The following is a 23,969-nucleotide window of genomic DNA, read 5'->3' on the forward strand; positions in this document are numbered from 1 at the left end:
AATGTTTTTAATTTACAAATAAATTAGATAAAAATCTAAGCATTAATTAATTGCTGGACGTAAACATTGAATTAATAAATACCAAAATCATAAATGTTTACAGGAAACCAAATTACAAAGTATATACATTTTACAAAGAACCTAACATGCCTTGGATACATCAAATCAATCAATACCTTTAGAAATATGATCCTTACAGTATACATATATACTAATAATAACTATGTTAAATTGAATATATAAAAAAATGTAACCAATGTAAATGGATATAATGATAGTTTTGTTGATAAATTAATTAATAAATATTTTAAAATATGGATATATCAGAAAAGACCACATTAATAAATTACAATAATAATGATAATAGTCAACAGTATAAGTGTATTTATTACACATGACAAGTTTATTACTTTAAAATATAATAATACCAGTACTATAAATCTCACTAATATGTTTAATGAAAAAATATATAAAATTGCATATATACAATAATATTGTAAATAAACATCAACTCTGTGGAATACATAAAATCAAGTGTAACTATTGAATTTATAAAATGAAATGTAACAATTTCAATGATATATATATGTAGACATAACCACCAGGTTGCTCATAAAAAGGTTTGCAGAGCACTAAAATAATTACAAAAAAAGGTAATATTAAATTTTCAAATGTTACAGCACATGAAATAAAAAATAGATATAAAGTTAATGACATCAATAATAATTTAGAAATGAGTAATAATAATAAAGAAATTGATATATTAGAGAAATATTATATTAATAAATATAAAAATAAATTTAGACTTACACTTATAGACTTATTTTTTATCAATAAAAAAAAATATATATATATATATACCTAAACAAATTGAATTTCATAATAGATTTATAAAATTAGTAGACTTCACAGTAACAATTGAATACTTTGTTAAATACTATTCTTTATCGTACCATGGTGGATATAGGAAGCTTTAAACATGGTATTACTATATACATACTAACAATTTTAAAATTTTAACTATATGTTACTTTAAAAAATAAACTATATTTTAACTACATGTTTTAGTTAAAATTTTGCATATTTTACAAAAACTTGTCTGCTGAGGATGTAATTACAGTGGTACAGACAGATAGTTACTTGAGAGTTCTTACCTTTGATTGAACTGCATCTAATGGATTTAAATAAGTATTTGTTACAGTTATATCAATAAAAACCTTTACTCCAGAATTGATTAGTAAATGATAATACTGTGTGTTTCAAATGAATATCAGGATTTTAAAGTTTTGTAATATTTAACAAGTTTTAGTTACATTAATAAATTATACATGAAATGAAAGAGCAACACAAACAGTTTTTCGTATAAGTGTTCAATGTGAGCACCATCTTTCATCACATGGCACACATCCAGCCGATATAATTGTTCATCCCATACTTTAATCAGCAACTCTGGAGTAATTTTAATGCAACAGGATCATTCAATTTTGTGTCTCAAGTTGGGTAGGTCAGCTGGTAATGGTGGCACATACACTTCATCCTTTATAAACCTCCAAAGAAAAAAATGCACGGGTCAGATTAAGTGAATGTGGTGGCCACAGCAAACAAGCCCTGGCGACTAATCCAACAGTCAGGGAGAATTTCATTCAACTAATCATGTACAGCATTATGCCAGTGATCATTTTGTTGCCAAATAAAGTTCTGCAGTTTGTATTGTAGTTGAGGAAAGAGGCATAATTGTAGCATATCAAGATAGTTCATTCTAGACACATTTGTTTTCATGTAAACTTGCCATCGGGATACAGCATAAAAACATTCAGTTTTGGAGAGTCTCGTTCACACTACAATACTTTGTGAGGATTTTTTGGTCCTGAGACGCACATTATGAATGTTTACTTCTCCATTAACATGAAATCTTGATTTGTCACTGAATACGACACTATAAAGAAGGTCTTCATTTCACGGTGCATCATTTTATTTGCAAAGCTAATATGCAAACCATAGTCGGCAGGCTTTAGAGCTTGTGGACAGCTAAAACTGTCTGAGTTGCTCTTTCATTTCATGTATAATTAATCAATTTACGTGAAACTTGAGAAATATTACATAGCTTTAAAACCTCAATATTTTGAAACACACTACTTAAATGTCTAATTCATTGATAATGATAATAATAATAATACTTTATTCAAAAACACTCATATCCAACACATGGATTTTTATACACAGTATGTCAATTAAATGACGATAACAATACTACTATAAAAAAAAAAAGGCAAATAAGGTAGAATGTGTATTTTCTAAGTAATCCATTTCATGATCAAACACTCTTTACAAGTTTTGGAAACAAGTTCTGTAACCCCCTGTTCTGGTATTTCTTTCTTCTAGTTGATCATTACAACCTGTGTCTTCCGTATCATTCTGTATTATATTTCTTTCATGGTTCTTTTGATTTTAGGAACCAAAATGTTTTCTGTGAGGCCAGATTTTGTGAATAAGGGATTATTCAATAAGTAATCTCTTTCTGGGTCAAAAAAAAATTGGTGGTTTTTGATAGAGAGGGTGCATTGTTATGCAACATAAACCAATTCTTGGTTTCAAAATTTTGCATCTTGCCTACAAATCAAATCCTGTAGTTTCAGTAATATTTGCTCATAGAACTTTTTCATAACTAGTCCCGTGGGGAACAAATTTCCAGTAATTCCTTTTATACTGAAAAGAAGATTAACATGGTCTTCACTCTAACATTTTTCTGAGTCATACTTAAACATATCCTCTACCATCAGTAACAGTTCTACTCAAAAATGTTATTGATTGCATCATACTTTCTCAAATCATGCAAGAATAGACCCTGTTTTCTTATTGCTTGAAAGTCAGTGGATGTATTAAAAAATACAAACAGACATTTCTCATTCTGAATTATTGATCTTTCAAAATTATTGTCCAAATTCTTTAACCATATACTGACCGTTATGACTGGTGACCTGTCTGATTGACTTTCTTCTGAAATCGATTGATCTTCTTCAAGCACAGTTTTCTCAACTTCCAATGATTATTGTCTTTTCTGAAATCAAGAAAGCTTCACATTCTCAATATACAGTATATGAGTCACAGTATACAATATAGCCTCACATACAGTATATAGGTCTTTATTTTTTATTAACTTCTGTGTTAAAAGTGGTCAAAATTATCTAAGCCCTTACTTGCCATATCCTTTTTGTATTTCATATTTTCTGCTTATTTTTATCATCTAAAGTAATATATTATGAACATTTCACTATATTATTAAAAATCCATATTTAAAATAATTAACATTTCCCAAAAATATACATTTGCAATTGCAATGGACAATTACCTGAACAATTTCAATTCCCCTAAATAGAGGCTCATCACAGACAATTAGAGTAGACAAAAAAATAACATTTCTAATTATGTCCCAACAGAGATATTTAGTTACATGCTGTAAGCAGCATTATGTTCTGCGTAACCTCCTCTGTGACCACATGTTTTTGGATTGTTGATATCTCGTTTTTGGTTTTTTGTGTTATTGTTATTTGAGTGCAACATGTTTAAGTGTTAGTAGCGATTTTTGTAATGTGGAGTTTTCAGGAGCAATGAAACTATGTAAAATTTTGATTGAAATTGGGGAAAACTTTAACAGAAATGTTTCAACTTTTGAAACAAGATTATGGATATGATGATGCTGTAGGTCGTACGCAATGTTACGAATGGTTTTCACAATTTAAAAGTGGTCGTCAGTCACTTGAAGATGACTTTCAACCAGGATGGCCCCTCTGACTTCAACTATGACACCCGCGTTCAGAAAATGAACTATCTGGTGCATGCAAACTGTGCTTGAACTGTCAGAGAACTTTTAAAAAAGTTAGTATCTCCAACTGGATCATGCCATGACATTTTGACTGAAAAATTGAACATGCATTGAGTTGCAGTAAAGTTTGTCCAGTGTTTGATGACCGAACAGCAGAAAAAATATTGAGTGGACGTTTGTCTGCAACTTCTAGTACAACTCAATGACAATGAAACATTCATACAAAGGATCATAATGGGAGACGAAAGCTGGGTTTACGGCTATGACATTGAGACAAAAGTTCAGTCATCAAAAAATCACTCATTATAAAAATTGCTATTAACATTTAAACACGTTGCACTCAAATAACAATAACACAAAAGCTAAACGATGCAGCCAACTATATGTCATTAAATATCTCCACTGGTGCGTAATTAAAAATGTTAGGTTATTTTCTGAACAGACCTCATATGTGATTTGAATTAGGTATTTGTTTGATGAAGAAGGTATCAAAGACAGTTTTAATCATTACTTTCCTTAGTAAACCATGAAAATTGCTGTGCCAGTTTTAATGATTTGTGTTACACATGAAGTTATAACTTGTTAGGTTATGGCATGTAACATATGTATAGTTAGAAACAGAATGGGTTAAAGCACTTAATTTCTCTAAATTTATGCTTTGGAGAAAAAATGTATGCGTTTGAACATACTCTGTTATATAATTAATTTTGTTTTCATGACTATCTTTTTATAACCAAACAAATACAACTATTGGTGTACAACTTCCTGCCAGGAGAGAAAATTATTTCTGTGAGGCAGACTAGGTGTCTGTCTATTAAATCAACTTAAATTGGCCTTAGTGTTTGTTAGGACTATGAAGATGGGGATTAACATGTTATTGACATTTTTTACTCTGTTTATGTGCAATATTTTTATTCTTGACTTATAAAGTACAATGGAATTTTACATTAATCCCGCTTATATTGGTGAAAAAATGAATACAAAAATGTATAACCTTTTAAGAACAAGTAAAATATTTTAACTTAGTGCTCTGCAGCGTTGTAAACTACAATTGCATTAAATATTTTAATCTATTGCTTTCCTTCAATAATTAGTTATTATTTATAAAAAATCACCCCTTTGGATAGAGTGTAGACAAAAAAATAGCATTTATTGTATTTAGATTTAGTTTTTTCTAACTGAATTTTTAATTTAATTTAGTTCTTTTGAGCAGCTCACTGTAATTTGATAAACATTGTGCATGTATCTTTTTTAATGGTTTCCATTGGCCACGTTACATACTGGGAATATTTTTTTAAGTTATTCACCCAGTTACATTTTTGCATTTGATTTTAATTATAATTTATCATTTTATGTGCAGTTTTTTTATGTAAATAGATAGATTGCTTGTTAATCAAAAGGTGTGGTTGGATAAATATTATCACAGTTTTACAATTCAAAAACTTTAATTTTGTATTATTATTCTTTTTTTACAGTTTCTAGTACCATTACGTAGAGCTGCTGTTCTTCAGTTTTCTACTACTTAAATAGTCCAAAGAAATTGACATAATTATGCGTAATTTTAGGTTATTTTATAAAATTAATGGTAATAATATTCTATTGTGATAGATTGTTGAATCATTACATGTAAAATTGGTATTTACACTTTCACATTGTAACTTAATATGTATATGTAAGTGTTTACACTAAATGTTTAAACATTGATTGAATGCATAATAATCATAAATTTTATTACTGACTTACTTTAATATTAAATTGTTTATTTTACAACTTTTTGTATAAATATATATTAACTTACTTATTTAAATAGATATTTTTGTTAATCTTTGTTTTAAAATACATCTTAATATATTATATTTTGGGCTTATTGTATAAAACCCTGTTGCCAGATCATGTTGATGAATTATTTTGTTAGTTTTTCTTTTTGAAATATACATTTTTTAAAAGAAAATTTGTATAAATTTTTTTTTTTTAGATCCATTAGAAAAATCTAATGCATTTTCTAATTAGTGTTCTTTTCTTTGCGATGTGTGGCGCACAGCAACAACTTAATAAATTTATTGAGCCAATCGCTTTATGTTAATGTTTATTTAGTCCCTGTAATTATTTCAAAGTAATGTCTATGTATCATTGTGTTTATTTATTTTTAATTAAGTTATGAATTTTATATAAACTGAAATAATGTATAGCACAGTAGATAATATATTTTTTTTATTAAAATGATAATTAATTTTAACTCTTTCTAGCCATGTCTTAAATTATTAATTTTACTTATATGTATATTGCCATAATTTAAGCTGTTTTTGAAAGTTTATAATTTTTTTTTAATTACCCTATTTTGGGATTAACTGATTCCTGTGTATTTTTACGAATGTGCCCACCACTTAAACAGTAGATATTCTATAATTTTATTTATTGAATGTTATATAAACTATGTAAAAGTATCACAAAAAAAGGTTTGTTTTAATCGATTCCACATGTAAATGCAAACAATAAATGATACAGCACAACACAGCTAAAAGTATCTTGCAGAATAGAAGAATCACATTACACAATATTTCATGCACTCCATGGCATGCAAATGATAGACTGTAGTGATGTAAAAAAAAGACTTTATAGAAATACTTTTAAAAAAAAATAATTTTTGATTCTTTAAAGTAAAACAGATAACATAAATATTTTATTTAATTAAATAAACTCAAATATTAACCATTGAATCTCTGACTGTGAGAAGAACAGCACAATAATTACAGTGTGGTTGTCAAAATTATTCCAGCACATGATTAGAAAGGGTTAAATCATTATCATTTGTAAATATATTTGTAAGTACATACTGAATTATTTCTACTCTACATTGCTTTTATCTTCTGTTTTATCATTCTTTTATCTGATTTATTATTTATCAAAAATGATTTTTTGTCTTTGTTTCTTGTTTAAGGTCAACTTAAATTAAGGATTGGATAACAGAGTACTGATGTGGTTATGTTATCAGATATTATTAATTTTTTCTGTTCTTTTATATATGTTTTTGACCAGAATTTCACTACCGTGGTAGAAATACATTTTGATAATGCCAAATTTTTCATTCAATATTTTACTCTTGGGGTAGGAAAAAGAAAGAGATTAATTTTTTTCTATTTAAAAAAAAGTTTATTCTCTATTTGAGTTTTGTTGTTAACCACTGTCTATACTGTGTTCTGTCTGTATAATTTAAAGTAATTAAGCATACCTATTGATAAATAAATGATTTTTCATTTTATTTTAATCAGTATAATACGTTTTAATTATATTTTCAAATTAATACTATTGGGTAAGCAATTTTATGTATTTTTATGCACTAAATTGTTTAGTTTCCTATTTAAAAGCTTCTTTATCTAAAAAATAATTGTTTTAAAATCAGATATGAAAGCTAATATGACAGATAAATCATTTTAAAATGTGAATAAGTGTATTATAATAATGATTTATTCAGACTTTAAGTTTTAAGTTTTTTTAAGATTAATTATTAAAAAGACATATTTATGTATGAAAAAAATATATATAAGTAAGATGTTCTTATGAGGCATCTTTGCATTACGTTACATTACTTTCTCAAATTTGTATACTATTTACATTTGTAAAATAATTATTAGGTAATAACTACTATTAAACTTCTTAAATTATCTTTTCCATATAAGTTGACATTTTGAATCTTCTGTGGAGTGCTTTAATTTACTGGTTTTGTATTACTTCTTAGTGTTTTATTTTTGGTTGAAATTATCTGCAATTTTACTTTAATGAAAAAATTTTAATCGCCTTTAATTGGTGCTCTTATTTGTATTTTAATAATAATAAAATTTATTAATTGTAGTAAATACTATACTGTTATAGCTTTAATTATTGTAGAGTTAACATTATTTGAAGCAGTTTTGTAGTAAATTATATTTTATATACAACATGTAATTGAATTATGTCGTTAAAATGCAGTTTTTATATATAGGTATTAAATTAACTGTAAAATGTTATTTTTGTTGTATTAATTGAGGTGCTAAAAAGTAAAGCCAGCAATCTCCCAGTGAAGTAAGTTTTACAGGAGAGATCAAAATCATTTTTAGATATTTTTCTGAGGTAGAATTCTTTGAAATGTCGGTTAATACTTAAGTGTATCATTAAGACTGTATACTGTAAAATTTTACTAGTTTCTATATGTAGAATATTTAGATAAAACAGTTTAAATTTGGAGATTGTTGGTTTTGCATCCAAAAACTGGATATTGCTTACTTTGAAATTATGAAACGTGTTTTTTTAACTTTTTATTAATTTAAATTGTATTTACCATAAGAAAATTGAATTAATAAATTGAAATACCTGAATTTTAATTAAAAAGATTACTATAATTAAGAAGGTTAGTGCTGTATGGTTGTGAGTTACAATGAAATTATGAAAGATTAATATAAGAGGGTCATTCAATAATTAAACAAATAGCTGTACAGCAAAAATGGTTTAATAAATACAATTTTCTACTTTTCCGCGTAATCCTCCCCCATCTTCTCTGCACTTGTTCCATATTTTTATGAGTCTTCTTATCTCCTCAGCAAATAATTCTTTACCTCGATCTCAAAGCCAGTTTTGTACATTTTTTTTACCTGTTTGTTTGTTGTTGAACTTGATGCCACACAAAGCTTCTTTCATCTGACCAAACAGATAAAAATTCAAAGGGGCAAGTTCAGGGGTGTAAGGAGAATGAGGTAGGAGCTCCCAACCCACTTTATCATTAGTTTCCAGCATCAGTTGTGATGTATGAGGTTGAGCGCTGTCTTGAAGAAGAAGCAGCATGCCTTCCTCCGCCATCTCACACATTTCCTATTCAGCACAGGCTTAAGTTTGTTTGCATTGCTCCTCCAAATAATCACAGAAAATTGGACCATGGGCACTCCAAACGATGGTTAACATGACCTTACCAGCTGATGGTTGTGTTTTGAATTTCTTACAGTCAGATGATTTAGGGTGTTTCCACTGCATACTTTGACACTTGGACTCCAGCTCAAAATTATGTATCAAAGTTTCATCATAGGTCAAAATATTGTCCAAAAATGTGTCACCTTTGTTTTGAAACAATTTTTGAATTTGCTGCAAATGGGGAACCCACCTTGCACAAGTCTTACAGTAGTCAGTTTGTTTTGAATGATGAAATGAGTTGTGCCAACACTTACTCGACATTTTTCAGCACTTTGTTCAACTGTAAGTCATTTGTTTTCTTGGGTAAGTGAATCAGTACAAGATTCTGATACCGATGTTGACACTGTTACTGCACAACCAGAGCAGTGCTCATCGGTCATGCTTCTGCAGCCACTTTTATTAAACTTTTCCACTCACACATAAAAACTCGCATAGTTCATGCAACTACTGCCATATTGTTTGTTCATTCGAGAAAATATTTCTGACGGTTGTACTCTTTCTGAAAGTAAAAATCAGATCACAGAACGCTGCTTTTTAAAAGTACTTTGTTCAAGCGGACGTGCCGTTGTAACTAAGACTTTAGAAGTTATGTTTATGTAAATATTAATCAAACAGCTGACTGACACTCTTCAAGGTTGCCAACAGTTACAAAAGTTTCAATTGCCTGCATTCTGTGTTTCCTTCACAAAAATTGTTTGTCTAATTATTGAATGACCCTCATATATTTAAATAAATATGTTTTTATAATCTACTAAAAAAAGTGTAGAACAAAACTTTTATTACATAGCTAAAAAACGTCTAGAAAACTAAAAAAGTTCTAGAGATTTTTCTATATATTCACATAAGTTCTCTTCTGGATCTTCTGCAACAGCAAGACCAATAGAAAAGTTCTCAGGAATTAGGGTTTTATAAAATTCCAGTTAGTGATTTTCAGGCAGTTTTCTGTCAAATGAATTTCATGCAGTATTTTAATATTAGCAGTGTTTTTTATATTGAAAAGTCCTCTTGCACTTGTTAAAATTAGGTCTGGGTTCATGTCATGTATAGACATGACATTTACCCATTTTGGTAATAAATTTGAATGAAGACATCTCATGGTGGTAGAATTCTTGAACCCAGTTTTATTGTATTTACAATAAAACATTTGATGAATTTAGACCTTTTAAGGAAATAGCTTGCATAGTACAATCTTGAAGTGCCAAAAACTCGCTGGCTTAAAAATGGTTCTGACTTTTTTCCAGTCATTTGACATTCAGCATTGCCAACCTTTACCAGCCTTGCGTGTTTTCCAGTTATTTTCAGATACTAATCTTAGTTCTCAATAATTTGTTTCTTGTTAATTTCAGCTGTAGAAAGACTAAAAACTCTATTAGGAGGAATGAAACTATGGCCCCTAACTGGAAATATAATTCAACTGATTCCAAATTTGGGGATCCAAAAGCCAACAAGAGCTTATTGCAGTAATAATTTTATTTTGTTTTGTCCCCCACAACCATTAACAAAGAGCCTGTTTTTGAAAATTCCTTTAAAATCCAGAGAATTCAGTATTTGATAGGAACATGATACTATACAATTGATCCTTTTTTATGGATGTTCTCAGTCCAGACAAAGCTGGTGCTTGTATGTCTATTAAGGAAGTCTTTTGAACTACCCTGGACTATTGTAAAGTTGTATAGATATCACTCTCTCTTGTAGTAAGCCTCCTGATCTGATATCTGTGATAAAGGTAAGTTTTTTGACAGTCTAATGACAGAACCATGGCACCAGAATTATTCTCTTTTAACAGTAAATAAAACATTTCTGCTCACCTTTTATGAATTATTTTTTGCCCTACAATCTCATTCTTTTTGACAAATCTTTTCAACTTTAATTTTTTTCTTTTAATTCTAAGCATGTTGAACACATATCTGCTCGTGAACTTCCAAAACCAATATTAAATACCCAGTTAAAAATAAATTTTAATAACATTCTTTGACTTAAGTTTTGGTCTTCACCAAGTACTTACTTGTATAATACATTTTATGTAATTTAGCAATATTGAGCTCTGATGGAAGATATTGCCTCCCAGTTTGTAACAACAATAATGTAGTTCACAGCGTGTTAATTTAAAAGTGAATGCAGTCACAGACATCTTTTTGGCCTCAAATTTTTGTGATGCTTGATCACCATTCCTCTTTTCAGCAGGTGCATTCCCTGTTTCAGCAAAGCTTTTAGTAATAAATTTAATTCTTGATCAAGTTATACACAATACATTTAAAAATGCCTTCTGACAAATTGGAAGAAGATCACTCACTATCTTTTCCTAACAAAATATTTAGTTTGTATTTTTTACTGTCATGGCTATGAGTTGTAGCTCTATGTCTTTTGATAGGCATTTTACAATAATTTGAAAGAAATGTATTCTGTGAAGACCTATCTTTATTGTCGTAATACAGCTTATGGAAATTATAATATTTCTGCATGTTGAGTTCTGAATACTAAATACTTTCAGTATTATGGCCACAGTCAGAATACTGAGGAATAGCATATGAACAGAATCTGGAAATCAAACAAAACTATTACAGTTGATCCAAATTCATCTTAAAAAAATAATAAAAGATGAACAGCACTAACCTCATTGGACAACTTGTTTTAAAAGTACTGCATTTTCTTGAAACAACTTAAAGCAATATCAAATCATTAGATTGTATTAAAAAAATTAAGAAATATAGGCTAACTGAATACTTTAGCGACATTTCATTTCTATTTTTGTGGTCTAGATGTTAGTTTTCTGGCTTTAGACAAAGACACAGGCAAAGGTTAAGTTTCACTTTCCGTGTTTTAAAATTTTTTATCCTTCTTACATACTAAATATTTTTACTAAAGAAAACAACACAACACTTGGTAACACGCCTTTCAAAAACAAACATAACCTCATGCTATGATTTCCTGCCTCCAAATTTATATTTAGATTGACTGATTTGGATATTGTAGGTTTTTCTTTTAAGAAACGAAAAAAAGGATCTGGAGATTGCTGTCTTTGTAACTAAAGGCAGATTTACATTGAGAAATGATTATATAACACCTAATTTTGCATCTAAATGAAATATTGATAAATACAATGCTGTCGTTATCTATTTCTGTAAAAAGTGGAGATTGCTGGCTTTGCTTTTTAGCGCCTCAATTGTTTAGTTTCAATATTATGAATGAATCATTGTAAAATTATTAGTTTAGTTAGAAGGATTAATTGCAAAGAACATGTTATTAATCAATTTGTATCAAGATATCCATTTACTGTGAACATTATTATAATAATGTTGCTGCAGTACCTTTAAATGCTTGGATCCATTAAAATTTACTGAATTAGGACGTTTTGGTATTTGTTTATATCAATTGCAGGCTGATGAACTCATTATCATAGACTTGGTGAGTAGTTTAGTTCCATTTTGTTCGCATATAAGGTAACAGATTCTTAATTGCATTTATTATTTTTTCCTCAACTTTTGTAAAAGTTTAATTCTGTTTGTTGTTGATATCAAACCGTTTTTGTGTTTGATGTCATTGCATTTATGGAACAGTTCTGTGCTAAAAGTTAAATGTATTTGATCATAAAATATTTATTTTCTATATTCTTTGGATTTCTTGATACAAGTATGTAAGGTTTTTTTAATAATAAAGATATTTTTAAGTTTGTGAACTAGATGTTTTTTACTGATATAAACGTTTTGTTGTAGAGTGAATCATTACTGCATTCATTCTACATATTTGTGCGATAGTATTTTTATTTAATACAATTTTTTAGATGAATTTGATTTTATTTAACCTGTAGAATATTCATTGGAAACTTATAAAAGTTGGAATTTTGTTAACAAAGCGCACAAAAGTAAGTGAATTATATGTTAGACTTACATAATAGTTCAAAACTCTATGAATATTTAAATAATTTTTCAGGTTAATAATGGGGGAAGAAGAGTTTTTTATATCAATTAGTTCATTTACTTGCTGGTTATTACCTGAATTGAAATATTTTAGATCATGTGCTAATGGATTCTCTTATAGATTAAGATTACAAGAGTAGAGGAGGTCTATCATTACCAAGTAAGATCTCTGCCACTGCTTGTTGTATACTATCATGTTTTTAAAAATGAGCCCACATCATTATTATCAGTTATTGAAGAATGTAGAAAGAAAACTGAACCGATGTAAGATTTTCTTATGTTATTATTAAAAAATTGTAACTGGATTCCAGAATGTTTGCCTAGACGAGTCGTACTTGATTAGTCATTCATTTACATGGTTTAAAAAAACAATCTTGCATAAAAATCTTATGGCCTGTATTACATACTGAAATATATGTTGCAGATATAAAAAAAAAAGTTAGTGATTTACAAAAGATCCATATTAAAATTTCATAATTATTGTTGTTATCCAGTAGCTATAGATAGACATAATTATTTCTTTACATAGATAAAATAAAATTTTTTTTTTTGTCTTCATTCATTTGATTGGTCTGATCCAGCTCTCCCAAGATTCCCTATCTAGTGCCAGTCGTTTCATTTCGGTATACATCCTACATCCCTAACAATTTGCTTTACATATTCCAAATGTTGCCTGCTTGCCCCTCCAATATTAAAGCAATTATTCCAGGATGTCTTAATATGTGGCCTATAAGTCTGTCTTTTCTTTTAACTATATTTTTCCAAAAGCTTCTTTCTTCATCAATTTGCTGCAACACCTCTTTATTTGTCACTTTATCCACCCACCTGATTTTTAAAATTCTCCTATAGCACCACATTTCAGAAGCTTCTGTCATTTCTTCTCAGGTACTATAGATCGTCCAAGTTTTACTTCAATATAAAGAAACTACACTCCAAACATATACTTTCAAAAATGTTTTCCTGATGTTTAAATTAATTTTTGATGTAAGCAAATTATATCTATGACTGAAAGCTCGTTTTGCCTGTGCTATTCACCATTTTATATTGCTCCTACTTTGTCCATCTTTAGTAATTCTTTTTCCCAAATAAAAAAAATCCTTCTACTTCCGTAATCTTTTCCTGTTTTGATATTCAGTGGTCCATCTACATTATTTCTACTACATTTCATTACTTTCATTTTGTTCTTGTTTATTTTCATGCGGTAAGTTCTTGCATAGGACTTCATCCTTTCCATTCATTGTTTCTTCTAAATCTTTTTTTATTCTCAGCTAGAATTACCATATCATCAGCAAATCGTAGCATCTTTATCTTTTCACCTTGTATTGTTACTCCGGCTCTAAATTGTTCTTTAACATCATTAAGTTCTTGTTCTACATAAAGATTAAAAAGTAATGGGGTTAGGGAACATCCTTATCTAACCCCCTTTTTTTATTACTGCTTCTTTCTTATGTTCTTCAATTATTACTATTTCTTGCAGTTTGGTTCCTGTAAATGTTAGCAATTTTTCTTCTATCTCTATACTTGAACCATACATTTTTTAAAATGTTGAATATTTTATTCCACATTATCAAATGCCTTTTCTAAGTCTATAAATGCCAAGTATGTTGGTTTGTTTTTCTTTAATCTTCCTTCTACTATTAATCTGTGTACTAAAATTACTTCCCTTGTCCCTATACTTTTCCTGAAACCAAATTGGTCTTCTAACGTTTCTTCCACTCTCCTCTCAATTCTTCTGTACAAAAATATAGTTAAGATTTTTTATGCATGAGTAGTTAAGCTAATTATTCTGTATTCTTCACAATTATCTACTCCTGCTTTCTTTGGTATCGTGACAATAACACTCTTTTTGAAGTCTGACGGAACATCCCCTTTTTCGTAAATATTACACATCAGTTTGTATAATCTATCTATCTCTTCCTCACCTGCACTGCGCAGTAATTCTGCAGGTAGCTCATCTATCCCAGTAGCCTTTCTGCCATTCAAATCTTTTAATGCTCTCTTAAATTCAGATCTTAGTATTGTACCTCCCTTCTCATCCTCTTCGACTTCCTCTATAACACCAGTTTCTAATTCATATCCTTCATATAACTTTTCAATTATTCCACTCACCTGTCGACTTTTTCTTTCATAGTGTACCATCTTTGTTTAAAATTTATTTATCTAAATAATAAAATTCTTTGTTCTACATAAGCCAGTAAGTGCTATGAAAAATCTTTAAATATGTGTAACAGTAAACAGAGGTTGGAGTAAGGCTTTCCTTACTAAGAAATATGTTTGTTGGAATTACAAGAATAATGAAAAATAAGATCGGTTTGGTCTTGCTCTCACGGTGGAAGTGTATTTCTTCTTTCTGTGTCTGAAGCAGGTTCAGATGTCCTCATTAACTGGTTGATTTAATAGAATTAAAGTATGCAGTGATACATTTAATTTCATTTTTTCAGATATTTTTATGTTTTATTTGCAAAAAAATTGTAGATTTTGAACAGGCACAGACTAGCATTTTTACAGTTCTATGGGGTTGTAGGACCAAAGTTCAAATCAGTTACATTTATTTGAAAAGGATTTATATGAATATTAATTTAAATCATGCTATACTGCATTGATATAATTTTATTTAATAAATTAATAAGTATATGTATATTATTTTTTTATTCTGTCTCTTGACCAGAATATGTCTAATTTCATTCAGATATTGTTAGCTATCTTTAATACTTATTTTATGAAAATCTTAAATTATTTTATGATTAATTGACTTGTCTGTATTTGAATCATTTGAATATCAATTAATTCAATGTAAATATGTACTGTTAAAACTTATACAAAGTAGCTACTTTACAGTTTGTGTTTTTAATCACTGTGTGCCTTTACTGGCTATAATTTGAATACAGAATTTTATTGATTTAACATTTTTATTTAAGAAGTATGTTTTTATTCCTTTTTTTAAATAAATAAAAAATAATGGCTGCAATTCAGTAGGATTTTTCAATTAAATCAATTTTTGTAGTTAAAAACTAATTATGTTTATATTTATATTACCATAATTTTGGTTTGTGGGTAAGAGTGGTATTTATTTTTTTAACAGGTTAATTTTTATAATTAGTTATTACTTATAGAATTTTGTACATTATTTGGAATAATATTGGAAATAAATTATGTAATATTTTATAATGTGTTCATTTTTTATTTATGTCCCACTATTTTTTGCATGTCTTTAAATTCAGCAAACTTTTCATTTTTAAATAATCGGCAGCACCGAAAATTAAACTTTTATATGACTTTTAATATATTTATATATTTTTTTTTTATAAATGTTTTGTTTATTACTAATAACTCTGGGTTTTTCCTATTTAGTTAATTGTACTAATCACTTTATGTTTATTTTTTTAATGTATGTAATGTAGTTTTTGTAGAAAATTAACATATTTTGATTTATTGGTTAGTTATAAAATTTAAATTATTTTTTAAAAATTCAACATATTTAAATTAATTATATTTATTGCGTGCCTTTATAATAATTACAAAAGGTTTGTAATGTAGTTTATTGATCCAATAAACTAACTAGTGAATTTCAGATTTCTTGATGGGCAATTAATAAATATATTTCTAAAATTGGGATTTGTTTTCTGTTAAAGCATTACATTCCAAAATTGATAACTTCCCAATTTTTAACTTAAAAAATTTTCCTTAAAAAATATTTTGATTTCTTTCCAATTTTTTTTAATTATATTTTTTTTACTCATGATTATGTGCCATTTCAGTAACCTGCCAATTAACTAGGGTAATAATAGGGATTGGGTATGGTTGCAGTTACTTCACACGTTTGTAAAAACAAGAGCACTTTAAACTTTATAACAAGCAGCTGTTATAAATCATTAATATATTATGCATATCTAAGTATTATCTACATATTTAAGTATTATTACATATATTATAATATCTAAGTAGATTCCAATCCATTTTGAAAAATACTGAAATTTAAAAACACAATTAATAAAAACTAGACAGTGGGATAAACATTGTAATGTTAATTACAGAATGGAAGCAAGGGTAATGGGAGTATTATGTATCTCCCTACTAATCGCACAACCTGGACAAAAATCCCTTGCTGCTGCATATTTCTTTTAATGGGCAGGTAATTTAGTTATTTAGTAGCGGTTATATTTATTCTGTTTTATTTATGGACAGAATTATTTGCTGCATTTCGATCCTTTTGACTAGGGTTGACCTAGGGAGACTAATCTCGTATGAGCTTCGTTCTCCTGACATGATTCCCTTTCAGTCCGTCTTCTGAAGCCCTTTTGGTGCTAGAACCTTCTGGCCTAGCAGGAATGCGCCTTTTGGGAGCCCTAGTGTTTGGAGGATGCAATGCGTTCCCCTTTCCAGAGGGAGTCACATGTGTAATGTTAATTAATTTTTACAGGCTTGTTTGGTTGGTAAAATTATATGATATGTACTAAATTAATACCTTTCAGAATAATGTATGACTCCTTTTGTTTTTTTGGATCAAATTCTTTCTTTTTGATAGGTTCTAGGTCTCTTTAAGTAATGGTGCAGAAATTCTGCACTATTCAGTGCAAAATTACAGAATATATATATTGAGTTAAATTGACCATTTCAGAACCGCCTTTTATTAAAATGTTCTTACCAGGCAGTGGCTGTTGTCAAAGTTTTTTCAGTGTAAGCTCCTTGTAACTGGTTTCAACATTTCTCTTATTTAAGATATTCATTGATGTTGGCATAATTCTTTTCCTTGCCTGATGCTCAATTTGTTGTTAGCATCAAATGAACTTTGAAAATTTTGAGTGAATATAAGTTGTTGTTCTCCCTGATATCTGATAAAAAATTTTGTGTTTAACCAGTGTAACAGGTTCAACTTTACCCTCTCCTTGGCAATATCATAAATCGAATAAAGAATAGTAACATTCTTATGAAATCATTCCAGATGTTCCTTGGTATTTCACTTTCTATTTTAATCTCTGATAGATATGAACTAAACAGTTCAAAACTTATTGATTTAATGATTATATTAATGTAGTTAATATTTATAAACATTTCTTCATTGTTAATATATTCATCAGAATGAGAGGATGCAGGTGTAAAAGTAGGATTTTTTTTCCCGGGAAGGTCAATATAATATGAATTGCTTGTTAATTTACATGATTTTGGGTTACTGTCATTAGGTTTTTTTTATTAAATATGAAGTTATATTTTTAACATAAATTTTTTTAAATAACTTATTTTAAACATCTTTTGTGTAAAAAAAAACTGGTATTCAATATCCAGGTATTTTTAAAATCTATTTTTTAACTTTAAACTGTTAATCAATCTCATGTGTAATAGGTGAAATTTTCCTGATATAAAACTATAATAATTTCTCTTAACAAAATTTAGATTTGTTTAAACCACAGTTTTTTTCTAATCCAAACTATCCACAGCAGTAGTTAGTTTATCTTTTTTGGACATAAGTCAGTATAAACTGTATTATAATAAAGGGACTTGTATGTAGGAAAAAGTCATTTAAATCAGCATATCAAGATTTGAGAAAAAGGTTTGCTATAATTGTTTTATTGAAAGAAAAGGATTTCTGAATTCAGTTAACGAAATTTGAAAAGTGCAATATTCTTATACAAACTAATCAGTAATCTGAACTCTCTTACTTTACATGTGGGCATTTGTTTCAATTTAATTTTTATTTTCTGTTCATGACTTAGTAAAATAATAATCAACCCTAGTACTGAAGAAGTGTAAACAGCTCAAAAGCTTATTCTAAATCGTGCTATGTGTGAATATGTTTTAATGCTTGTCGAAGATCAGTAAATTAAATGTGTAAATATCTACCTTAATTGATTAATTTATTTGATCTTTCATAACCTTTATTTATCCAGATTGCCAAAATTATTGATTTTTAGAAAATACATTTTTGTTTCTTTTTTGCAGCATCTGTAACATGGAAGCATATTTGAATAATAGTGAGGATCAGTCGGGTTAATTGATCGAATAAAAGTAATTGAATTCTGTTATGTACAGAAGCTATAGCCATATTTATCAATCATAATTGAATTCTTAATGGCTGTGGTTAAACAGCCAGTGGTTACCAGAAATTTTAAATCTGAATTCAGTGAAGGATGCTTGAAAAACTAGAACTGAAAAAACACAGAAGAAAAAAGCAGTTATTTAAAGCAGCAGTGGTAAACAGCATCAAAGAACTTAGTGCATTGCTTCTGAAATTTTACACAACAAAGTTTGTTAGTCATCAAATTGTTTGTAAATAGTATGATCAGATCTTTCCATATTATCCCATAACCCTTGAAACTGGTATTAAACATTGAGGTTCAGATATAGGTAGGCCATGTGATCACCTCTTCAACTTGAATGAAAATAATTTCATGCATGTTGTGTTAAGGGATGAATTCCTTGTGTGGCTAGTTCAGAGACCACATGATAGAGTAATTTGAATTATGAAAGGAAGGACAAATGGAAAGGAAACTATTTCAATATTTTTTTTTAAAAATAAGTAATTACATTTTTACCAAATGATAGTAACTATCTTTTTTTTAAAAAAAAAGGATTTTTTTTTATTTGATATTAAAACCCAGCCCCCATCTTTAAGTCAGATATGTAAAACAGGAATTCTTGAGGAACATGATATTGATTTTGAAAATTGAAAGTTGTCTGTTGGTTTCTCTTTCTGAATCCGGTAACTATGATATCTGCCTCTTTTTAGTTTCTGGTAACCATCAGTCATTTCACTGCAGCCTTTCAGCATTCCAAATGTGATTGATTAAATGCAACTCCATCTTCCATTGCTTCACAGAATGTGTTAGATTAAATCACTGAGTTGTTGATCCTTGCTGTCATTCAGTATGTTTGTCATTGTTTAGGTTTTTAAAAAAATTGTACTACTCATGAATAATTTTAGGTTTGATCCACATCCAAGCTCTTTACAACTAAATATCTCAAATTAGGCCAAGCACAGTTAGTAAAACTGTTTGCATGGGATATATTTCAGATGCTGGAATTTAATTGCTATGGCAAATTGAATTGTCAATAAAGCAAGTTCTTTATTTATTTTATATACTTAATACCTTCTTTTAATGAACATAATTTTAATGTATAAACTAAAATTGATACAACCTATGACTTTTCTTTAAAAATTTTTAACATTTATCCACTTTAACATACTGTTTGGATAAGTGTAACTGTACTTGTGCTATTAGTAAGGGCTAGTATATGCTGTATGCTGCTTACTCCAAATATTATAATAGTATTTTTTTTACCAGCTTTAGTAAAATTATTTTTTAAGTTGTAAGTAAAGTTAGCTGTTACTTTCAAAACTGAATGAATTCTTTGATATGTAATGTACAGAATAGTAAACAATTCCTGTTTAAAATCTAATGATTCTGTTACATCTGAAATCCATTCTGCATAAAAACTTATTTACAGTAAAGATAAACTAATTATTATCTTATCAATTGTGACATAAAATAAAATAACTTGGTGCCCTATGCTTTGAATGATTAACTAAACAATGTTAACAAAAGTTGTTTTTCATAAGTAATTTTTTCTGTAGCCGGCGTTGGTGCTTTTAAGTGGAGCGGTTTTCCTGTGAGGAATTACCACTATAACGGGTGAGTTATTACCTGTTTGAAAACTGCTTAATTAAAGTACTGGTGCAGGTAATATATGATGTAGTGTTCCTTTTTTCTCACTTAGCATATTGTGTACTTTGAAACCTGCCATAAAAACAAAACATTGCTTTCATTATTTTTCTAGATAACATACTCTATTTTTCCTTACCTTTAACCTTTTTTTGTACTGCAGAAAATTATGTATTTTAGATTTTGTCAATGTTTAATTACTTCAATGAAGTTGGTGTGAAAGTTTATTATATTCAAGACTTTTGTATCAGAATTATTAAATTTCATCTATCAGTTTCCTGCTCTCATGAAACATTTTACTGTGATGTGCTTTGTGTAATGTATGATTAAAAAAAAATATATGTATAATTTATAATTATGTCAGTAATAATTTGTGTTACAAATAGATTATGTAAGTTTGGTTTTTTTAGAGATTGTATACATATGTAATCCTCTGACATAATCCTGGTTAATTAATAATTGTTTGACAACATGAAATTGGCCTTATTAATTTTGTTCATTATCAGTATAAAAAAATATAAGCAGATTTCATAAAATTTTGTTTAGTTTTCGTCATTTTTAAATTCTTGTTAGCATTTAGTAGAATTAAAATGTGGGTTGTTACATACTCTAGTTTGAAAATATATATTGGTAAAATTGTAGCATTTATTTTTGATTAAATTATCTCTTAAATAAAGAAGTAGTTTACTATTTGAATATCCCAATTTGAATGACTGGATCGGTCAAGACATACTTACTCCTTTACCGCCAAAAAATACATACATCACATCTTTAGGTGTGTATTTTTGAAGCTGTAAAAATGTTATTTACTATAAAAAAGTATATTTTGAACCATCTACTAGGGAAGATCATTTTTCAAACTGGCAGTTTGAAAACTGAAAGATGTGAGCGAGCATGGTTTGTAGGAAGTGGAATCTAATTTTGGTATCTGCTGAGTTACAGATACTGGAACTTACCTAAAATAATTAAGATTAAAAAAACTTGATTTATTTTTTTATTTTAGTTGAAAATCATTCATGAGAATTTATGTTCTTTTAAAGTTATAAAATTTGATATCCCTTCTTTCACATTACGCAAAATCCATATGGTTATCTATCTATTTATTTATGATTTTTTATATTTTAAAAATCAACTTTGTGATTATGATGTGGTATGGCAGCTAATGTTAATAATATTTTTTTAATCATTAATTTTAAATTTTGTGCTTGACATTTCAGGTCTTTGCCCCTGGATGATTCTGTAAGATCAAGAAAGAAAAGGAAAGTTGGAAGGTAATAATTTCCCATTGTAAGCTATTTAAAATGGACTATTTGTTTTAATTAAAAGATGACCATTATTATAAACATATATATTAAACGTATATACATATATTAAATTTTTCTTGCTTGGGATTTATTTTTAATGAAAATGAAGTTATTAGCAAAAATCAGTTAACAGTAAAAAGGCCATTCAGTCAGTAATTAGATATAAACCATGTGATCAGAGAAGTGTTACGTAACTTTCAGATGGCAGCACTATTGAAATAAGTTTAGTCTTTTAAATTTACAGAAATTAAACCAGTTTATCTTGTTAATAAATTGTGTGTTGTGTTTTTAATAATGTTTCTGATTTTTGTAAGAGTATTCAGATGTTGAACATAATAGTAGTGTTGAATTATGTTAGCAGAAGACATTTCACTACCAGTTTTTCCCAAACATATGTTAAAACAATATGGAAATATGTTTAGCGGGTTGTGTTACAAAGAGCTGTTTTAGTGTTGAATAAGAATATCTATCTGAAAAACCAGTTTATACATTAACTAATGGTTTACTGCAGTGGGTAGATTAAAGTGATAAAGCTTAACAGACAAGTATCTACCAGAATAACTGATATCCAGTCTAAATGCTAGTTCAGATGAATCTATTCAAAGGTTGAATTAATATAATATAATGAAAATTAATATAATAGATGGATGCCTAAAATTTTAACATCAGATCACATAACAGAGAGGTTTGTTACCTACAAAATTCTGAGCAGTTAATACTCTGTTATGGTATATTGAAAGTGTGATTTTTTTGTGAATTCTAGACCACCAGAGTTACAGTTCTTGAGAAGAAACAATAATCTTGTTATTATTAAGAAGGTTTACCATAGGTTGGTTTATGAGAAGTTAAATTGAGTTCAATTAAGTTTATCATTAATTGAACTGAGAGTTAACACACAAGTAAAGATTTTATGAGGGGTAGCTGAAATGTAATATACAGTTGCTCAGAATTTATAAATGTAAAGAGGTAATCAAATTTACAAAAAACAGCATAAATATATATTTTATTTGCTACAGAATTTTAATTCTTTTTCCCATGTAGTCTTCATTTGTAGTTACATACTTCTCCCAACGGTGACCATTTTTCTCATTTGTCAATGAAGGAAGAATGCTGACAGTCTTTTCGTGATCCGTGATCTTAATGTGTCAGTTAATCATCAGTATCATCTTTGGTGAATTAAGTACTCTTAATATTCTTTATTTGAGAAAAGAAGTGGAAATTGCAAGGCACTATATCTGGTGAGTATCTTGGGTGTGGAATATGTTGGAATTTCAATTTTACAAGAGCCTTTGCAGTTCCATGCAATGTGTGTGGCCGCTCAATAATGTGTTGCAGAATTATCAGCAACTGAACCTTCCTCTATCCACCACTGTCACATTATTTATGTTTCTGTCTTTTATGCTTTGTTAGAAATAAAAATGTTTAAATATTCTCCTTTTTGAATAACCCTGTATATTATTTTAGGTCGATTGTCAAAAAAATAAAAATTGCTCAAAATTTGTTCAGAATTTAATGTTGAAAAAAAAATTTGTAAATAAAGTCAACAGAAGGCAATTACAACATTCAGAAATAACTAAGAAATGATTTTTTCAGAATATAATTCTCTACAAATTTTGTGAGAATCCATTTATTTATTGGTAATTCAACAAAGTTAATTTATGGAAAACCTAAAAAGGCAACTTTTTTTATTTCAGTTTTCAATTTTTGTAACAATTCTCAGAAATTTAGGGAAATTATTCCGGAACCTGTTGTACATCAAACCTATTTTTCAAATCAAGCGTATTATTTTCAAGTCAAAAGATACAAAAAACAACAAATTTTTCCCTCTGGATTTCCAAGGGTTTCAACGTAGCTTCATTTTATCCTTTGAGAAACTGGGAAAAGTATTTCTCTAACTGTAACTCAAAGACATGACATTTTTGAAACAAACATTTACAGTAAGTTATTGCTAATATTAATGTTCTAAATCAGATCCTAAAGTAGTAACACATAATTTTTAATTACTTTGAACTAAAAAAATTATTCACATTGCACTTTGTCCATATCACACCTCCTACCTGTTACTAAATATGGTACAGGTATCATATATTATTATTCTGCACCAATCAGAATAAAATATTCATTTATCATTTCACTTATTTAAAATATCTTAATTGTTTAACAAATAAAGGTTGGAATTTGTTTCATTATTGCATAAACTAAACTAAATTTTATTTCACAGGAAAATATTGCGATACACTTATAAATCTGAAAACTTTTTATTTGTAACTTATGTTTTGATTTTTAACTATGAAGAAAGGATTGTAATAAGAACAAAAAAAATGAATTG

At 28.2% G+C, this 23,969-nt stretch overlaps 1 protein-coding gene across 2 annotated transcripts in view; it reads left to right on the forward strand.

Annotated features, from left to right (window-relative positions):
* SA1 (stromal antigen) overlaps positions 1 to 23,969 on the forward strand; it is a 138,626-nt gene that overhangs the window by 109,794 nt on the left and 4,863 nt on the right. The window contains exon 22 of one of the 2 annotated variants that reach the window (XM_075361127.1): positions 21,554 to 21,607. In XM_075361127.1, coding sequence (XP_075217242.1) covers positions 21,554 to 21,607 — 54 coding nt within the window. Of the gene's footprint in view, positions 1 to 5,298; positions 5,563 to 21,553; positions 21,608 to 23,969 lie in introns of those variants that run through there. The other variant, XM_075361129.1, reaches the window with a different exon arrangement.

This window comes from Lycorma delicatula, chromosome 3 (assembly GCF_047948215.1).
Source record: "Lycorma delicatula isolate Av1 chromosome 3, ASM4794821v1, whole genome shotgun sequence".
NCBI classification, from domain to species: Eukaryota; Metazoa; Arthropoda; class Insecta; order Hemiptera; family Fulgoridae; genus Lycorma; species Lycorma delicatula.